The sequence below is a fragment of the Arvicola amphibius genome, chromosome X (assembly GCF_903992535.2).
Source record: "Arvicola amphibius chromosome X, mArvAmp1.2, whole genome shotgun sequence".
In the NCBI taxonomy this organism is placed as follows: domain Eukaryota; kingdom Metazoa; phylum Chordata; class Mammalia; order Rodentia; family Cricetidae; genus Arvicola; species Arvicola amphibius.
The window spans coordinates 91885579-91906862 of NC_052065.1; the positions used below are offsets into that span (position 1 = coordinate 91885579).

General features: G+C 44.9%; 2 protein-coding genes across 2 annotated transcripts in view; one reads left to right on the forward strand and one right to left on the reverse strand.

Annotated features, from left to right (window-relative positions):
• Window positions 1–21284, forward strand: part of Vsig1 (V-set and immunoglobulin domain containing 1) — a 197463-nt gene that overhangs the window by 20913 nt on the left and 155266 nt on the right. Inside the window, 3 exon segments of the mRNA XM_038317312.1 lie at window positions 14963–15052; window positions 15436–15580; window positions 18299–18358. The gene's annotated coding sequence lies outside the window, so the exon portion shown is untranslated.
• Window positions 17392–19899, reverse strand: Tex13b (testis expressed 13B). Its single transcript, XM_038317314.1, has 3 exons — window positions 19447–19899; window positions 18631–18632; window positions 17392–17488 (listed from the first exon to the last, which is right to left on the reverse strand). The coding sequence occupies exons 1-3, from the start codon at window positions 19897–19899 to the stop codon at window positions 17392–17394; spliced, it is 552 nt and encodes a 183-aa protein (XP_038173242.1).

A 21284-nucleotide genomic window follows, 5' to 3' on the forward strand; every position in this document is an offset into this window, starting at 1 on the left:
CATGTTCTTAGATCCAAATTCTGAAGTCATACCATTAAGATGTCCATTCTGGTCTAGCCTGGCAGCCCATATAATGAAATGTCTCTCTGTATTTAGTTAGCTCCTTTACAGTCAAAAATTTTAAAGAAAACACAATAAAATACATAATCCAGACTCTCTGTGAATTTTTCATTTTTACATGGCTTATTTTTACTCTATAACTTACTTTATTCTGTCTCTTTAAAGAATTTACCCCTTTTTTAAGGCATTAACTTTATTTTTTATATATTTATTTTTTTCTCTCTCAAGCCTATGTACAGTCATCCAACATTGTGACCCATTTAAAAGTCTTTTTTGTCTGAATCTGTCCTATTGTGAATCTGTAATTCTTTATTATCCAGGAGCACTTCTTAAAATGTTAAGCACTTCTTAAAAACTTAAGTTGCGCCATCTAGAGGTAATACGGTACCGCCTGTTTCCAGCCAAGTCTAAACCTTAACTGCGCTGTTATCATGGTAATTACAATAGATCCTGCCTGAGATCAGCACAGTTCAGCATGGCGAAGCAGAGCCAGAGCCGCTCCTGCCTCAGTCATTTGGTGCCCCTGAGCCGCACACAGTTCCAGGCACACAGAAGTCCACATTGGAGCCGCACTCAGCAGTTTAATTCTGAGACTGAGCGTGCAGCACAGAAACCCTTTTCATCCAAGTTACAGCCAAATCAGACACGCAGAGCACTGCGCAGTCTGAAAACATCTCTCTGTATGGCGGCAGAAATCTGCCATGCTCTCCCGCTCGCCTAAGCCTGATTCCGCCATCTGCTCAGGTGCAGGCAGGGAGCAGGGAGCCATTGGCATGGTCTCAGAGCATTTTCCTTCTGATCCCAAGCGGGAACACAAATATCCAGGCCCATAAAAGCCACTGAAATGCTTTATAGCCAGAGTTTGCACTGGCAGCACAGCACCAGGAAGCCGCGTTTTAAAATGACTCAGCTTTTTCTCTGCCACTATTGCCGAAACAGGAAATCTCTCTACAGCACGTCCTAGCAAACAGCAAAAAGCTGTGTTAAACTCTCTCTCTCCTTTATTTAAAGCCCTCTCAGGTTTTTAAGTGGATTTAGTCACCACGTTGGAGCGCCAATCTGTAGAAGGAAACGGCGGGGCTGTGTCCCGCCACCTGGCTAGCTTTACCACGGGCCAGGCAGTATCTTTATTAATAATGAAAGTAACACATAGACACTCCTCCATCATTGTGAGCCCCCTACCACCTCATCCCCACCCTTTTCCAATTTTATTTCATATTCACTTGGGTAGTAATTGTTGATTAGTGATACTATTTATGGAGCTCAAAATTTGAACAAATATGGCTTCTATATTATACATGTTCAACTAGATATTCAAATGTTGGAAGGATCACTGTTTTTTTCTTTTTCCTTTTTGGTTTTTCAACAGGGTTTCTCTGTGTAGTTTTGGCTGCTGTTCTGTGTAGTGATGAGCAGTGGGCCGCATTCCCACTGCCCTGCTCCCAGCCGCCTGGCTAGCTTATGCCCCGAAATAACAACACACAAACTGTATTCATTTAAACACTGCCTGGCCCATTAGTTCCAGCCTCTTATTGTCTAATTCTCACATCTTGATTAACCCAATTTTAGTAATCTGTGTAGCACCACGAGGGGTGGCTTACTGGGAAGATTCTAGCCTGTATCCATCTCAGAGAGGAGAGTCATGGCGACTGTTTGAGGCATCTGACTAACTTCTCTCCTTTCCAGCATCCTGTTCTGTCTACTCCACCTATCTAAATCCTGCCCTATCAAAAAGCCAAGGCAGTTTCTTATTAACCAATGAGAGTCCTCCATCAGTTCTGTAACTTGCTCTGTAGATCAGGCTGGCCTCGAACTCACAGAGATCTGCCTGCCTCTGCCTCCGTGAGTACCAGGATTAAAGGTGTGTGCCACTACTGCCAAGCTCGAGATTTTTTTATGGCTATATAAAAATCAGTTCTATCTAAAGTTGTTGACTTTTTATAGCCAGTGAACCAAACAAATCCAACTAGTTGCCTAGTTTTATAAATAAAATGTTATTGGAAAACAACTATTCAATTACATAGCTGCTTTTATGGCGAAGTTGACTGATTGTAAAATACTGGAAACCCCAAATTATTTATGAAGCCTTTTGCAAGTGGAATTATATGGATTACTTGTTTCCCAGTAGTTGACTAGCTTTACTGTGAGGAAAAAAGTTCTACAATCATTTAAGAGCAGAAAGTGTCGTGTCAGCATCCCAAAGATGGACTAGGGACAGAGGGTCACTGTACCGCTTTGTTCCCCTTCCCGGTGTAACTATACTAATCAAATCTTTTTTTCTGCTTTCTACTGTGAATATCTCTTTAATTGGTCTGGTGAGGTTGAGTGCCCAATGCTGGTTTATGAGGGACTGTTACCCTAACTGTTGTAGAATATTAAGGTGTATTACTTTTGTTTATGCTCTGTACCATTTGTTTAATAATGCAAAGATGTGTTTGATTAAGTAAAATTCACCTTCAGCCAGAAGGCTGTGACCACCGCTGACAGGAAGTTGTAGGGAGGATCCCTGGTGGAGAAGGGTTTTTAAGGAGGGGCGAGGAGTGAGTAGCACAAGAACTTCTTGGGAGACTGAGGAGTTGAACTAGGTGAGCTGCTTGTTATTCAGCCTCTCTGGGGAGCCGAAGTCTACTTCAGCCTTTGAATCTTGAGTTTTGTTTCTTTGTGGGTTTTTTTTTTTTTTTGAGATTTAGATGGTTTCCCTTTGTAGCTTTGAAAGAATTCCCTCAGGCTGCAGCTCTTGCTGCTGATAGCAGTGGAGTTGCAGTTGCTAACTGGGATAGCCATGGCTTATGTGGCAGCAACGATTAAAGAGGACAACACTAACAAGTCTGCTGACAACTTGGCAAGTCATGGCTAGGAGAAAAGGCTTATTTTGTCAGCATGCTGACCCAGGTGGAGAGGAAAGATTGAGGCATCCCTTACAGTTGCTGGAGTCGCTTTATCTCTAGGACCTTTCCTGTCTTCCCACATTCTGCTTTGTGAAGGAGATGAGAATTTGGATTTTGTTCCAGATTCTTGAGGAAACCCGACTCTTGGTAAGCTTTCCCCAGTCAGCTCACCTCCGTGTTTGCCTTTCCATTGGTCTGGGGATTCTCACGATTAATTCAGTGCTTTGAGTTTGCTTATCTAAGAGCATGGCTTGTAGGATAGCCTGAATCCAGTAAGACTTTGAGCTGCATGTAGTCTTTTTGAGTCATTGTTAGCAATTGCCATTTGGTTCCTAGCTTTGTCTTTCAGAGTCCTGCTCAGCCATTTCTGGTTCTGTTAAGCTATTTGGTATATTTGGAAGGCTCTGCAGGCCTTTGAGTCCTTGGGGTACTTCTGAGCAATGAGGGTGTGGAGGTGTCTGCTGTGATTTATGGCACCGGGAAGAATACTGTGTGTGCTCTCTTGGTGCCTTTGGTACTCCAGAAAGAAATTCTAGCTGACCAGCCTTTTATAAACCTAGAATAGCATCTGAAGCAGCACAGGATAATATCGATCTCTTCCTGGACCTCTTGAGAACCAACCTGTAGCTATCTTAATTTTTTTTTTTTTTGGTTTTTCGAGACAGGGTTTCTCTGTGGCTTTGGAGCCTGTCCTGGAACTAGCTCTTGTAGACCAGGCTGGTCTCGAACTCACAGAGATCCACCTGCCTCTGCCTCCCGAGTGCTGGGATTAAAGGCGTGCGCCACCACCGCCCGGCAAAAATGTGTAGCTCAGGCTGACCTCGAACTCGTGATCCTCCTGCCTCTGCCTCCTTCAGCAAATCCTACCGGCGTGCGCCACCACAACCGGCTTAATTTTGCATTTATTTTTTAACACATTGCTCATTAATTTTGACATAACCTCATTAACATGCATGTATGAAAAAAAGGAGCAGAAAGTGTTTTTTTTTTTGTTTTTTCGAGTCAGGGTTTCCCTGTAGTTTCTAGAGCCTGTCCTGGAACTAGCTCTTGTAGACCAGGCTGGCCTTGAACTCAGAGATCCGCCTGCCTCTGCCTCCCGAGTGCTGGGATTAAAGGAGTGTGCCACTACCGCCCAGCCAGAAAGTGTTGTTTTACATAAAGTTAAACAACTTTGTTCATATTGTGAGAGTAAAGAATCATTTCACATGTTTCCAGACATTGAGAAACTTAAAGGGATAGAAAGTTTATACCTGTTTGTTCTCAGTTTATGAGTTAAGATGTATTGCAGTGATTTCCCTTTGTAAAGGGGCTGGGAACCTTGAAAAAGAGCAGAATGAGAAGGCTCTGCGATATATGTGTCTTACACTAACCTTGTCTTGTAGTGATAGTTTCTCAGCAGACAATAGTATGGACTTGGAAATGGAACATGGGGTATACATGAGAAAAATGGGGAAAGTGAGGGAGGAGGAGGTGGAGTAAGAATTTTGTTTGGAGCTGGGCAGTGGTGGCACATGCCTTTAATCCCAGGACTTGGGAGGGAAAGGAAAGCAGATCTCTGTGAGTTTGAGGCCAGCTTGGTCTACAAGAGCTATTTACAGGACAGGCACCAAAGCCACAGAGAAACCCTGTCTTGAAAAAAACAAAAAAAAAAAAAAAGAATTTGGTTGGAACTAGAGGGGAAAGGGTCAGGTGAGCAATTCAAGGTCACTTTGAATTGCTGCTTTAATTGAATAACATATTACAAAATCAAACAATGATCTAATACATTTGAGTGGTGCAAAACATTGAGGAAAATAAAAGGAGTTTCTTACTTATTCAGAGTTTGCAGAAAGCCAGCTTTTGGATGGAGTACTGTTGTATGACATTATTCCTGGGAAGACACGAATAAATGTCTGCTCACTGCAGATAGGAAAGCAAAGGCAGATCAAAGTTAAGGATATCTCTGAGCTGCAACGTGGTCTTATTGGGGTTTTGCATAGGAATATGGGTTACTTATATACTTATAAGAACAATAATGACTCAAAGACAGCTGAATCGCCAAAGCCCACCCTAGCATGAAGGACAGCTTACAAAAGTGGCAAATCTGGAACGCACTGCACAACTTGCTGGCAGCTCAGTGGGTAGGAGAGTGTCTTTTCTGGGCTGCTCAGTTGGTCTGAGCCTCTTCAGACAGCTTGGCTGCTCTGAGAATTTTTCTTAGCAGCTCTTACTGTTTATAGAAGCACCCAGAAGGAGGGAGCAAAGTACATCTAGTCAATTCCAGGGACTTCCTGTAGCTTTTGAGTTGTTTACTTTCTGAATCTTAATGAGCCTCTTTTTAGAATATCCCAAGTCTTAAGCAGCTTCACTGCAGGATGGAATGTTTTATCTCAGAGGAAATTGCTACTCTACTCCCTTCCTCTTAAATTCTTTTTGACCCTCTTCTGCAATTATCTCTGAGCCTTGGTTGGGTGACTTAGAAGTCTGACTAGCCTCCTCTAATTCTAGTAGGGTATTGCATTCCTGTGTTCTCTTATTTATCCTTCCATTTCCAGAGCTTGGCTGGTCATAGTCTCGGTGGCATTTCATTTTGTTTTCTGCTGCAGAACACTAGTGAGGAAATGTCAGAAGAGGAAAACAGCAAGCAGAATGCTATCCCAACTAGACACTGACAGCGGTAATAACTAATGGTTAGAGATGCAAATGTTGGGAAGCCCCTCAGTCATTAGATCATAATTATTTACCAAAGCAATAGCAATTGTTTCTCCACTGGGGCCTATGGCTTCTAGGGCCCCAGGCTTCTGTCTTAAGTTTCCAGTCCCATATGTGAATTTCCCTCGGTGGAGTAGGTGTAAGTCCAACCAGAAAGCCAGTGCTAGTTATAACTTTTTGTGCCACTGTTGCACTAGCTACCACATCTTGCCTGGCTCTTCCATCATGAAGCATGGCTAATCACTGGTAGGACTTTGGGCCTTAATTCTCCCAGGCAACCTTAGGCACTATAAGAGCTAGCCTGTAGTGAGGGGATACTTGGAGCCTAGTTCTAGCTTTATGTCTCTAAGTCCTACAAGCAAACTGTATGCTGTTGAAGGCTTTTCCATCCCACCAGCCTGCTCTCAGCCACATAGGCTTGTATTTCTTATCTGTGCTCTACCACGTGGCAGTGCCTTTTTTCAGCATGGCATTTTCATCTTGTTTCTCTTTGCATCTGACTTGCAATTCTGCTCTTTTCCCCTGAGCTCTCTTTTTGTCTGCAAGTCCTGCCTAACCTTTTCCTGCCTAGATATTGGCCAGTTAACTCTTTATTAACCAGTGAGAGTGATGCATATTCACAGTATAGAAAAGGATTGTTCCACAGCAATATGCTGTCTTTAGTAATAGAGTCTTACCATCTAGTTCTGGAGTGCAGCCAATAGCTGTGCCTGGCCCTTGTACCCCTTGCGAACTGAGTGTTCTTTCTCTTTTGGGAACATTCTTAGGTGTCTCAAATGGGATGTCCAATTCTGCAAAAATACTGACGAGTTTGTACCATTATGCTGTCTGGATCTAACATTTTTTAGAGGATGAGCAGGGCAGCATCATAAAGCCCTGAACTACCATGCCACAATGAATAGCGAGGTTATGAAGATAACCTCTGTGGAGCTCTCGGAAAGCCCATTGTGATCTGTTCTAAGCAAGTGATGGTCAGGTGACTGCAGTCACAGCTGTCTTAGGGTTACTGTTGCTGTGATGTGATGCCGTAATGCCGTATCTGAAAGCAGTTTGGGGAGGAAAGGGGCTACTTTGCTAGTATTTCACTTTTCATTGAAGGGAGTCAGGATAGGAGCTCAAACAGGGCAGGAACCTAGAGGCAGGAGCTGATGCAAAGGCCATGGAGGGGTGCTGCTTTTCCCCTTGCTTGCTGAACCCAGGACCAGTAGCACAGGGATGGCACCACCCACAATGGGTTGAACCTTCCCCCATCAGTTACAAATTAAGAAAATGCCCTCAGGCTTGTTTAGAGCGTGGTCTTTCTTATTGGAGACATTTTCTCAGCTGGATTGTCCTCTCAGATGACTTTAGTTCGTGTCAAGTTCACATAAAACTTGCCGTAATAACAACCGAGAAGACACTATAGTGTCTATATCTATATAATAGAGAGCGCAAGGTCTAATACAACATGAATTTTATTCATTGTGTCAATTATCTGGCTTCCTCATCATGGGACACTTCTCATAAGGTCTCTGCATTTTCCTTAGCTCTGATAAACTTGGTAGGACTGGTTTTTGCTTCTCAGTCTGAACTAAGGCCAGTGGGGTAAGAGTTGCCCACCTCCTTGGCCGTGTCTACACTTGGTGAAAAATTTCTGGGACCAGGAGAGAAATGTACACAATTTACTCAGGAGAGGTAATTTGCCCATCCTTGATCAAGCTTAATTCCTTTACCCACCCCTTTGTTTTGGTTTTTCAAGACAGGGTTTCTCTGTGTAACCGCCCTGGCTGTCCTGGAACTTGCTCTGTAGACCAGACTGGCCTTGAGATCCTACTGCCTATGTCAAGCCTAAATATTTTTAACATCAATAGAAGAACAATAAATTCACAATTCAGCATGGACCCTATGGTAGTTTGAATGTAATTGGTGCCCATAAGTGCCACAGAGCATGGCACTATTAAAAGATGTGACTCTTTTGGAGTAGGTATGACCTTGTTGGAATCACTGTGTCCCTGTGGAGGTGGGCTTTGAGGTCTCATATGCTCAAGTCATGCCCAGTGTTTCAGTTCACTTCCTGTTGCCTGCAAGATGTAGGACTCTCAGCTCCTTCTCTAGCACCATGTCTGCTTACGTGCCACCATGTCCTGCTGTGACGATAATGAACTAAACCTCTGAAACTGTAAGCCACCCAATTAGATGTTTTCCTTTATAAAAGTTGCTGTGGTCGTGGTGTTTCTTCACAGCAATAGAAACCCTAACTAAGACAGAGTTCTTCAGTAAACCTGAATGAGCCTCACCTGCAGGTGCCCTAGCCACTCCAGTAGGGAAGTGGCTGGGGAGGTTACTGTCCCTGAAGACCTATGTTCTCCATAGTGTAGGTGCAGTAGAGATCACCCGTTTTTTTATGCCCACCTGTGTGGTGAATTACTTGATCAGGCCATAAGGCCTTTCAAAGGCTCACCCACACTGAATTTGGTCTTATCAGTTTTTTCCCTAGGGACTCCTGCTGGATAGAAATCTATGTACATTTGTCTCCAAGTGACACAGACTGACCTGACCCTATTGCTGGTCTTTTATTTCCCCAGAAGTTGTGTTTGTTTCAGCACCTTACAGATCTAGGTCACCCCCTGGTCTAAGTCATTTGTGTCTGTTAAAGCTTGTCTTACTTTACAGTGATTATGTCCTACCATGAGACTCACCAAAGCCACTAAAGCTCCATTCCAATCTCAAGGCCCCTCCTAAATTGCTCTCTTCCTCAACCTTTGGATGCATGTTCTCAAATGGGATTGTCTGTAGCCTTTTGGGGGGGGGGATTTTCGAGACAGGGTTTCTCTGTAGCTTTTGATGCCTGTCCTGGAACTAGCTCTTGTAGACCAGGCTGGCCTCAAACTCACAGAGATCTGCCTGCCTCTGCTTCCTAAGTGCTGGGATTAAAGGCGTGCGCCACCACCACCCTGCTTGTCTGTAGCTTTTTAATTGTCACTCTTGTCTTGTTTCTTCCCTCTTTACTATCCAATACTTCCTATGGATTCCAAATTTTGGGATCTAAAGAAGGACTCTTTAACACACATGTTTGAAGGGGACCCCCGGCACAGCAGGGACTCCCTCCTGGATCATGGATTAGGCACAAACCACACCCAAACGCCTGTTTTTACAGAGAGATTCTTTATTAAGTGGAAAGAAAAGTTAAAGTGGCCACTTTCTGACTCAGGCAGAAAAATAGCAGCAAATCACCTTGCAGGTGTAATTTTTGTTTTTTCAAGACAGGGTTTCTCTAGCTTTGGAGCCTGTCCTGGAACTAGCTCTTGTAGACCAGGCTGGCCTCAAACTCAGAGATCTCCCTGACTCTGCCTCCTGAGTGCTGGGATTAAAGGCATGCGCCACCACCACACGGCACAGGTGTGGTATAAGGGTTTTGTTTGTCTATGTGTTGCTTTCATTGGTTGAATAAAGAAACTGCCTTGGCCTTTTGATAGGGCAGCACTTAGGTAGGCAAAGTAGACAGAACTCTGAATGCTTGGAAGAAGGGCAGAGAGAGAGAGAGAGCCACCATGGAGATGCCAGGTCAGACATGAAAAATTTCCTGGTAAGCCATGACCTCGTGGTAAACACAGATTATTAAAAATGAGTTAAATCAAGATGTGAGAGGTAGCCAATAAAAAGTTAGAAATAATGGGCCTGACAGTGTTTAAATAAATACAGTTTCTGTGTGATTATTTTGGGGGTTAAGCTAGCTCAGCAGCTGGGATGACAAGCAACCTGCTCCTGCTGTTACAGAGAGTCTGCGAGACATTCTACAGAATACAAAAAAGTGACTAAACTGTCTTTAAAATTTCCTGCTTCATGAAAAAGTCGCTGGATACTATGGGCCTGTAGGCTAAAGATGCCCCAATGGTACAGAAGAACTTTGGGTGACTGTACAGGCAGCACGATGTCTCTATCATTTCTAGAGTTTTGGAAGTTGCTTACAATGCACTTCCTGTTTACTTAGGTAATGTTATATCCTTCTAAAGTCTTTTATGAAGTTAAAAATAATAGTTATAGTTTTCCTTTGTTATAAAAGTAAAATAGGTATAAATATTATAACCATAATTCTTGCTTGATAACTATTTTATGTAATTTTACTGTGTTAAAAGCCTTTCTTTTTTTGTTTAAACAAAAAGGGGGAAATGGTATAGAAGGACATCCTTCTGTTTATGTGTTGCTTTCATTGGTTGAATAAAGAAACTGCCTTGGCCTTTTGATAGGGTAGAACTTAGGTAGATGGAGTAGACAGAACTGAATGCTGGGAAGAAGGGCAGAGTGGCAGAATGCCATGGATCTTCTGCCTGGTACAGACACAGGTTAGAATCTTGCTGGTAAGCCACAGCTATGTGGCAATACACAGATTAATGAAAAATGGGTTAAATTAAGATGTAAGAATTAGCCAATAAGAAGTTAAAGCTAATGGGCCAGACAGTGTTTAAATGAATATAGTTTCTGTATGATTATTTTGGATGTAAGCTAGCTGGGCAGGATAAAATGGGCCCTGCTCCCTACGCAGGTGTAATTTTTAAGAGAAGGGGAAGTCTGTGTTAGAATGGGCTAGGATGTGGTGGTAAAGGAGATAGGGGACTAGGGAGAAGGGGAAAGGAACAAGGAAAAGGGGGGGCTAGGGTATTTTTCCTGGAGCATGGGGGAGGACAAAGGGCTGCCTCTGGATAGAGAGGAGACAGAATGTAAAGGGGGAAACCCCATGTTAGAAGGAGGTGTTTAATTTTTATTTGGCATGTTAATTAGGTGAGCCAAGGGGGGCTTCTGATTGCTAGACTTCAATACTTTGATAGTTGGACCTTGGTAGTCAGCCTGGGGAAGAGAAATTGGCCAAATAAGGGAATAGACCTTTGTGGCTAGCTTTAGGAATGGAGAAGGGCAAGACCTGCCAGAGCCATGTGCTCGAATGGGCTGTTGTCCCTTCACTCCTAGTGCACACTCTTCCTTGTATCCTGACAACGGCAAGACAGCATCTCTATTGCATCCCCTCTTACTGAAACAAATTTCCACTGAGGAGCCATCTCAGCATTTTCTACATTTGTTTACTATACATAGCAGCAACCACACAACCTCTTGTTAGCCTGTTGGAACTCATTTCTTACATGTTCCTCTCAGACCACAAAATTTGCTCTAAACCCTTACCTTTATTTTGTGGTGTCTCTATAATCACGCTGTGGATCCCACTCATCAGACAGACATGTGATTTCTTACCACATAAGGGAAGACAGCCTCATTTGGATTTCTCCCTTAGACTCCTCACACAGAATTTCATTATGCGTAAAGGACTTGACATTGCTCACATATCTCAGTTCATTGTAGGAGCCATGCAACCACTGACGTAGCATGGAGGCACGCTACTCCCAAAGTGCCTGGGGAAAGGTAGCCATATAGGAATTGCCCTGTCTCACTCCGCCCAGACTTTCCCTTTAGGTAGAGAACTCTGCCTTGGTTGAATGTCTCAAAAGATGGGGGATGGCTTGTGGCAGCAGGAACCAATCTGCAGGCAACTCACTAGGCTAGAGAGTATCTTTTCCAGGCAGCAAAGCCAGCTTATGCTCTTTCAGACAGTTTAGCTGGTCTCTTCCTCTTCTAGGAAGCTGCTGGGAAGAAAGGGATCCTATTACATCTAGTCAGTTTCAAGGACTTCCTGAAGCTTTTGAGTTGTTTGCTTCCTGAGACTTTCTTTTTCTTTTTTTTTTTTCAAGACAGGGTTTCTCTGTGTAACAGTCCTGGCTGTCCTGGAACTTGCTCTGTAGATCAGGCTGACCTCGAACTTAAAGAGAGCTGCCTGCCTCTACCTCCTGAGTGCTGGGATTAAAGGGATCCACCACCACTGATTTCCTCAGACCGAGTAATCCTCCTTTTAGAACATCTGAGTCTTAAGCTGTCCTACTGTAGGACAGAAAGCTTTATCTCAGAAGACGAGTACAAGTGCCTAACCCCAACCCTTACTGCCTTTGCCAGGGAGTTTCAATGCTTGTCAGAAATATCCCCCAGTATCTGTTCTCAAGCATACTGACCAAGTGACAGTGTACTTATTAAATTTAACTGTTTTAAGCACTGCCATGGACAGACTGCTAATATTGTCAGACAAGAATATGTTATATAGCCAGGCATGGTGGCACATGCCTTTAAACCCTGTGCTCTCAGAAGGCAGAGGCAGGTGGATCTCTGAGTTTGGGGCCAGAGGGGTCTACAGAGGGAATCCCATGATAGGGCTGCATGGAGAAACCTTGTCTCAAAAAATGAATGTTATAAGGTTGGGGACATGCCCCAATCAATGAAGTGCGTGCCACACAATCACAAGGACATGAATTTAGATTTGTTAGCACACATGTAAAGATTCAGATGTGGTAGCATGTGCTACCTACATTGGGTATCCTAGCATTGGGGAAACAGTAGGCTCTCTGGCCAGCTATTCTTGCTCAGCCCCAGGACATTGAAAGAACCTGCCTTAAAAGGAAGGTACATGGAGCTCAGCAAATAAGAACACTGGCTGCTCTTCTGGAACACCCAGGTTTAATTCCCAGCACCCACATAGAGGCTTACAACCCCTCTGTAACTTAGTTCCAAGAGATTGATGCCACCTGTTCTGGCCATTTCAGGCACTGCACACATGTGGTGCACAGACATACATATGCAGGCAAAATGCCCATACACATAAAATAAAAATAGATGAAAAATATTAAAAAAGGTGGAGAGCAATAGAGGAAGATACTGACGTCTGATCTCCAAATGCTTTAATGCTTACGTGCATGTGTACCTCCTACACAGGAGCATGTGCACATGCATATGCACACATACTACATACAAAAGTTTGTATGTAGTACAAAGACCCATGTTTGAAAATGTTATCTAGTAAAGGTTGTTTGGAAAAGTCACCTTGTCTCAAGACAGTAGCGATTACCGTACTGCTCATTGAGTTAATAAGTATTCACCTTGGTCCCTGACACATAGTATGACCATGGAGTCAGACTTGGTTAACCTACATACATGACCTTGATCATTTTTAAAAAACTTTTATTGATTCCTTATAGGTTTCACATCATGCATTTTGATCCAGCTTTTTTCCCCATCCTCTTGCATCTGTCCTCTGCCCTTGCAACATCCCCCACCCCAAATCAAAACCAAATTCAAAAGAAAAATAAAACTAAACAAAAGAAAGGAAACAAAAAGGAGACTCTTGTCGTGGAAGCTGTAGTGTGGTTCAGTGAGTCACACAGTTTACCATTTAGTCCATTCATCTTACTTGTAAGTGTTCATTGCCATGAGTCATTGGTCTGACTCAGCCTCTGGCTTCTGCTAGACCACTGATAATATGCTCTCATTGGGGCTCCTCTTGGATATCCTGTTGTCCTGTGTCATGGCGATCCTGCTGTTTTCTTTCTGTAGGTTTGTCCCCTTAACATGCTCCAACAGTTCAGAGATGAGGTGGATGTTGGGGTGTGCTAACTCATAGTCCTGGTTGTGGGCCTGGGCGGTAGCTGAATTGGTCAGCCTGCCAGTTTTCTGTCATCAGCACTGCCTCAGCTAGCTCACCCAGTACAACCTCCAGCAAGGGGTGGGGCCAGTATTTTTGCTCTCAGGTCCTCAGATCTAGGTCCTCCACATTCACATCACCAGGGCCAGCTCTACTGTTAATCCCAGGCAAGGTGCAGGGCCCTCCTGATTACTGTAGGGGAATGTGGGGGGTAAGGGTGGGTCAGCTTTCCTGCTCTCATTCTCCAGTTCACTTGCACCCAGGACAACAGGGTCAGCTCCAGTGTGCTGCCCAGGTGAGGTGCATATCTGTGGTGAGGGGTGGGGGCCACTGTGCCTGCTGCATTGTCCAACGAGGAACAACACCAGTGAAGGGTGGGGCCGGCTCAGCACAGCATGGCTCCAATGACCGCCCCCCCCCCCCCCGCCCTGCTAACACAGGTACATGCCATGTCTTCATCACAGACACCAGCTACGAAAGGACCAGACACAGCCCTTGCAGCAGCTCAGGCCTAGATGCCTTGGTAGCACAGACCACCCAGATCAGCATGGTCCCCAGGAATCCACAGTGCCCTTTGATGTGGGAGGGTCTTCTGTTTGAGTTGATTTCATTGGTTAATAAAGAAACTGCCTGGCTCATTTGATTGGCCAGCCCTTAGGTGGGTGGAGTAGACAGAACAGAATGCTGGGAAGTTAGTGTCGTGCTGCTCCTCAGGGAGACAGAAGTGGTGAAGCTCCAGCCCAAGATGGACGTACGCTAGAATCTTCCCGGTAAGGCACCACTTCATGGTGCTACACAGATTATTAGATATGGGTTAATCAAGATGTGAGTAAGAGGCTGAAAATAATGGGCCAGGCAGTGTTTAAATGAATACAGTTTGTGTGTTGTTATTTCGGTGCATAAGCTAGCCGGTTGCCGGGAGCCGGGTGGGACGAAAAGCAGGCCCGCAGCCCCACACTACAGCCCTTGGTGGCAACAGGAGCCACAGACATCATCCCAGACCCAGCTGCCATGGGGCCACAGACCCAGACATGGCACTAGGCAGTGGCCCATGCCTGGATATCTCCATGGCTCCAGGTGGCAGCACCAGCCACCCAGATCAGCATGGCCTGGCATGTCGCACATTGGCCAATTTATTTTAACCTTTTTGTCTTTAATTTCCTTATGTGTAAGATGAAGTAAATTCTAAGCTAAATTAATACTTGCATGGGGTAAAAAAAAGAGCTTCAAACAAGCTTTTATAGTATGATTGGGCATCTCTTGGGTATATTCCCAAGAGTGGAATTGCTGGGTCCTGGGGTAGGTTGATCCCGAATTTCCTGAGAAACCACCACACTGCTTTCTAAAGTGGTTGCACAAGTTTGCATTCCCAGCAGCAATGGATGAGTGCACCCCTTACCCCCGTGAGGAGAGCACCCACCCACTAAGATGGTGGGGCTGATCTAATCAGAGCTCACCAAGGCCAGCTGGACTGGGACTGAAAAAGCATAGGATAAAACCAGACTCCCTGAACATGGTGTACAATGAGGGCTGCTGAGAAGCCAAGGACAATGGCACTGGGTTTTGATCCTACTACATATACTGGCTTTGGGGGAGGGGGCTAGCCTGTTTGGATGCTCACCTTCCTAGACCTGGATGGAGGGGGGAGGAAATTGGACTTCCCACAGGGCAGGGAACCCTTACTGCTCTTTGGGCACGAGAGGGAGGGGGAGTGGAGGGGGAAGGAGGAGGTAAATGGGAGGCAGGGAGGAGGCAGAAAATTTTAATAATATACAAATAAATTTAAAAAAACAAGCTTTTAGAATTATTTTTGCTTTTCCATTTATTTTAGGTCCTTGCAGTTGCACAATTTGCCAGTGTGTCAGCTACACCTGTTCCATCAAGCACTGTGCAGTCCATACTGTAAAGTCAAAGACTCAAAGTAAGTTGAAGTTTGCTTTAAATTCTTTAAGGTGTTAAAGACTGGGTTACAGACATTACAATTCCAGCAGATTGGACCTGAAAACAAAATATAGCTGGGACTCTGCTTATGCATCCACAGATGTGGTGTTCCTGCTACAGTGAGAGTGTGGTAGGGTTGGAGGAGTTTTTGTGTTAGGTGCTGCCCTTGAGTCCCAGAAGAGCAATCTGTTTTTCTATAGACTCCTATTGTCTAAGTTTCCTTTCAGTTTGGTCCTATGCTGGTCCATGCAGCTTGATGATCTTTTTCTCTCCATCCATGTCCTATTCTATGCTTTATTATTCCTAAGATGTTCAGAGCATGGCTTCTCACTGCCCTGAACTTCTGTCCTCTCTCATTTGCAGGTACATTGCTCACATACATACATGCGTGTAGGCATGCAGCCTGGCCACCTCCTGGAATCCCACCCCTTTGCTACAGAAACCAGTGTCTGCTGTCCTCTTTTCCTCCCATCCCTGAGGAAGAAACAGCCTTTCCAAACTTGAGTGGGTAAATGAGTTTTCTTTATTTTTTATGAACATCATATTACTTTCAAAATATAGATACATAAAAAAACTTTTACTCAAACTTCCCTGTCCTCTTATCTTATAGCCCATATCACACTGCCTTCTCTTCCCTGCCTGATACCTTGTTTGCTGCATGTCTTTCCATACCTTTTCAATTCATACTGAAATAAAATTTTGTAAATATAAAGTTTTTAACATTTCTATGTAACATATATACCTAAGAACTTTTAAAAACTTTTATTCTAACATAAAACAAAAATGATCCCTTTCATAGTACTGTTTTTCTTTTAATACCATTGGCTATGCCTCCCATATAGCCATCCAGTACACAAGATCATTTTTTCTCTTGCATTTAAAACTTTTTCTGTTAATCGCTTTAATAGCTCAAGTTTCTAATAACGAGTCTTCCTTTAAAACATCTGAGTCGTAAGGAGCTTTCCTGCAGGATGGAATGTTTTATCTCAGGAAATCTCTATGAAAGCACTGCTTTTACTAGAGTTTAAGTGCTTGTCAGATAGTTTACCCAAATATCTTTTCCCAAGCATGTTGGCTAAGTGACAAATAGCCCTCTCTTAATCGTGACTCTCACTTGACTTCTTCCCTTCACAACCTAGAATCTTTGTAGAGAACTGGCTCTCGAACTGTGGGGGTCAAATGGCCCCTTTACAGTGGTCACCTAAGACCACTGGAAAGCACAGATATTTACATTATAATTCATGAGAGTAATAAAATTATGGTTATAGAATAGCAACAGCAATAATTTTCTGGATGGAGGTCACTGCAACATGAACTGTATTAAAGGGTCTCAGCATTAGGAAGGCTGAGAACCACTTTTGTAGAAGTTCCCTTCACTCCTAAGTCCTGGAAGTTTGGTGTCACACCACCCAGAGTTTTCTTGAAGATCCAAAGTAAGCACCAGATCTAGTGAACATTTTACAGCCAGCTTCAGCCTCTGTGTCCTTGTCTTTTGATTCTTTACCTGTTCTCATGGCTATGCACTTCATTGTCTGACAGGTTCCCAACTCAGGTTGGTTTTTTGCCCTCTAGTGGACATGTGGCACTATGCAGAGGCAGTTTTGGTGGTCAAAACTGAAGGGTTGGGAATGGGTCACGCAGACAGACTAAGGAATCTGCTGAATGCCTTACAGTGCACAAGAACTCTTACCTCACAGCAAAGAACTGTTCAAATCCAGATGTCAAGTGCAATGAGGTTAGGAAACCCTGAAGTAGAGGGGGATAAACAAGCCCAAAAATTTCAGGGTGGAGATCTGGCCTCCAGTCCTGAAGATAACTGTACCGTCACCAACAACAGACAACCCAAAGTCACATGTCTGCTATTACAGGTGTCCCATGACACAACAGCTTCTTATTCTCCAGGTTCACAGTCTCTAGAGATAGGCAGGAGTTTTCCAGTTGTATCTCAGTCTGGTCCAGGTACAGTCCTTCTGCCTGAGGCCTAAAACAGATAGTTCCTCTCAACACATTTTGTAGCCACAGAGTGGAAGAAACAGACTGATCCCCTCCTACTCCTCACTCCCCCGACCTCCACCTTCCTCCACCATTCCTCTCCTACTGGGATAAAGTTCTGTTGTACTTTATATTTTTTAATACACCAAGAGCTTTTTAAACCCTCATTCTCCTCCATTTAGCATGCTGCTGAACTGGAAGGGAGAATCCCATCAGATAGCACTGTGCTTGGCCCCTGTAGACTAGCAAACCCTCTGTGCTTTATCAGTTGCTGACTCACCTTGGAGTTTCCTGTTCAGACCTGTCCATGGTTCTGCCCACTGGGGACTATGGAAGCATTCTCTTAAGAGGCTGTACAGTCACAGAAGTCCTTGTTTGCATCTGGTGCTGGCATAATTTCAGAATTCTCAGAGGGGTGGCAAATCTCCACCAAGATTTTGAGTCAAGCATAAACCTGAGATTAAGCCATCTCAGGCTTCATTGGATGGTTTTATTTCTTGTATTACTCTTCCAGAACTTGAGCCTCCTATCCAGTTCATTCCTAGGAACGACTGCCAGAGGCTTGACCTTTTTCTTGTAATAGAATTCCCTCAGAACATAGGCATCCTACCCAGTTCATTCCTGGAGACTTGGAATAAAGGAATCCTCACTGCTTGTTCTCCCCTTCAACTCCCCTGCCAATTCCATTAAGTTTCTTTAATGGTGCATTATTTTGAAACTAATATTCTGAGCCAGGCGTGGTAATGTCAATGCTTAGAAGTGGAGGCAGGAGGATTTGGAGTCAGTCATCCTCAGTAACTAGTAAGTTTGAGGCAAGTCTAGGCTACATGAGACCTTTTTTTTTAAAAAAATCAAAGAAAAATCAAAATATGAAAGAAAAAGTGCCTGACATGAGAATGATCTACTTGCTAAGAACAGGTACCTACTTATCTTAAAGAGAAGGGATTGAGGTAAAATGGCACCTTACATAACACAACTTCATAGAAATAAAAGGTAGCTGAGTTCTCTGTAGTCAACTGATCAACTCCTCTATATAGTTGTCAGCTCCTGGAGGCTCTAGTATCTGGCTAAAACTGGAAAGCAGCTGGTTCTGTTCCCTACCTTAGCCAGGGCCAGCTATGGGCTGTGGCTTCCAGAATCACTGCCTATAACCCTGTCCCTGACTTCCAGGGATCTACTGGTTCTTTATCCAAAACTATCCTGACAATTCAATCTTCCCCTTCATATCCTCCAGCCTGAAATCTTTGACTTAGAATGGGTCAAATAACCTCTGGCTCCATCTTCTAAAGCCTAGGTAAGTAGAAGAGTGGGGTCTTTATATATTTTACTGTCTAGGCCCACCAGCCACTAGGGAGGGGCTATGCATACACACACCCAAACACCACTATCCCTGCAACCCACCCCTCAACACAGGTGAAGCAGTTCTGGGGTGTCAAATGCTAATGATCTGGAATACAAAAAATCATCAAAACTTGTCCCTCCCACACCATCTGTACCCATCCCACGTTTCCCCCTTCCCATTCCCACTCCCACGAACCCCCCCCCCCCCCGTTTTCCTTTTCCCACCTCTGAAAATTGATTTCCCTATGGTAACTTTTTGTTCTGTATCATGTTTCTGAACTCAATGAGAGCTCTGCAGCCATATTCGCCTCCCACAGTGGAAGCAGTTTTCACTCTGTGAAAAATTGACATTTTTACACCAAGGGCAATTCCAATCCACAGATCTCTGCTGTTGAGCTCCACTATTTTGGCACTCTTTTGGGGGTTCTTGGAGGTATACTGTCGGGCCCTCAGTGTCCGACATATTCATATCAGTAGCCATGAAGTAGGGAGGCATCTGAGGTTCTGTGAGAATGCTTGGTGGCGGAGATGGGGTGGGCGTGACTGGGAAGGGGCTTTCGTATGAGTATGTGAATGAGACAGGGAGTTGGACAGTAACAGATTGTGGGGAGGGTGTGGACCCGAGATTTAAGGGCCCAGAGTCAGAACATTTAAGTGTTTGAATAGATTTGCCCTCTTCCCCTTCCTCCTCCAAGCCCAAGCCATAATCTTTCCAATGCACAACTCCAAAATGACCCAGGATGTTTCCTCCCAGTTCTCCTGTGCCTTCCAGCTCCCTGGGGGCAGCCATGGCTGTCTCCTTTTCTGGCTCACCCACTGCTCTATCACTAGTTGTCACCTTTTCTGTCTCTCCTGCATTTTGTGTCTCTGCTTTTGTCCCTCCAGCAGTAGCAGGGGCTCTAGTCATGGCCATCTCTCCAACTGGAAAGGCCCTCAGCTCCTAGAGAGAAGTGGGACGAGTTGAGCCATATTCCAGAAATGGGGTATGGGCAGAGGGGTGGCATAGGGTGGGGCTAAAACTGGGTTAGGAGGTAATCTTACTGCGTGTAGGAGCTTCAGTCTCATCAGGTCCCGCTCTCTCTGCACCTCCGCCAGTTTGGTATGGGCCAGCTGAAGCTGGAAGGCCGCCTCCTTGCGCTCCATCTCTTGCTGGTCTGTGAGCTTCTTCAGGTCTGATGCCAAGGCATGTGCCGCTGACCGGTGCAGGGAGGCGAAGTCGTGCAGCCACTGCACTCGGCGCCTTTGCAAGTGGCCTTGCCTCCAAGCGAAGCGAACACCCAGGGCCAGGCCACCCCAAGCACAGGCTTCCTGAGCCGGGCTAGGCATCTCGTTATCCTCCAGGAGGATTCGGAGCTTTTCTTCCACCTCCTCCCAGGACAGGGTCAGGTTCTCTTGGTAGAATGTGGGACCTTCTGGTTGTTTGGACATTTGCTCGTTGATGAACGTTAACACCTTGCCATGCCGGAACCCGCTAGAGGGATCCTCGGGATTCATGATGGCTGATGGCTGAATGCCTTAGGGGCTTTGCGGGCCCTGTAAGAACAGAACAGCCTGTCATAGGTCTTTGATAGCACAACCTCGCCCCTTAAGCCTCCCATCAAGACCTTCGCTCGCCTTTCCCCTGCGACCTGCCAGCCAAGTTTATTTAAAAGTGACTTCTTGGAAGGCTTTCTGTCTAGCTAGGGCACCCTCCCCAGACTCACCGCTCTCACTAGTGGCCAGAGGACTTACCTGTCCAACACACCTACCACAAGACCAGCCTGCTAACCAAAGCAGACAGCCGACAGCGACAGCGACAGAACAGGGCAAATTCCAGTCCTCCTCCTCAGGCAAGCCGCTGTAGAGTAAAGGACTCGCGAGGAACAAGTCTCGTTCCAACATCTCGACATCTCGCGAGGTTTGCTCTTGGACTGTTCCAATTTCCAGGACCGGCAGGGGGAGGTGAGGGAGCGCCGCCCCGACACTGTTCGTGCCAGAGACAACTGGGAACCAGCTGTTGTTAGTATTGAGATCCCCTGACAGAAAAAGTTAAACAGACAAAAAAACTATAAATAAATACATAAATAAATAATAATCTAAACAAGTTTCAAAAGTTGTACCCCCAAGTGTAATAGTTTGTCCCGTGCCTGAAAAAGCCCGCTCTTTTTTATAGAATGTTCCAGAATTGAAACTGCCATTGGATGCGCCAACCACACGGGGTTTTCCTGACGCAACTGAAGGGGTGTAGTCTGGGGGTAGCTCCATCCTCCATAGCCCCCATGATAATTTGCGCTTATTTCTCCCAAACCAAGCACCTCCGAGCCCCACCCGCTGCCTCTGCCGCCTCAAGCGCCAAAGGTGGCAGTTCATAATCAGGACCCTTTCATTTCTTCCATTCACTGCTGAAGCTCTCCGAGATTATGCAGAAATCACTCCTATCCTGTCATCAGAAATGTGTGATATATCTGTTAAAATGCTCAGGCAAGGGGCTGGAGGAAGTCCGTTAAGGGCACGACTGCTCTTGGAGGTCGCAACCTCAATTCCCAGCACCCACATGGTGGCTCACAACCTCAACTACGGGATATGGTGCCCACCCCTTTTTTTGGTGTGCAGATGTACACAAAACACCCATAAACATAAATGAATCTTAAACATTGGAAAAGAATGCTCAGTGACTTATAAACGTCAGAAACCAAATCACAGACTGAATCCTGCTTTGCATTTTTTTCTTTCCCTTTTTGGTTTTTTGGCACAGGGTTTCCCTGTGTATCTTTGGAGCCTGGAGCCTGTCCTGGAACTCTGTAGACTAGGCTGGTCTCAAACTCACGGAGATTCACCTGCCTCTCCCCAAGTGCTGGGATTGAAGTCCTGTTTTGCTGTTTATTATATGACCTTCTTAA

Bases quoted from the DNA above. Each gene is read 5' to 3' on its own strand.
- Tex13b (XM_038317314.1), bottom strand. From the start codon at position 19,899: ATGAATCCCGAGGATCCCTCTAGCGGGTTCCGGCATGGCAAGGTGTTA.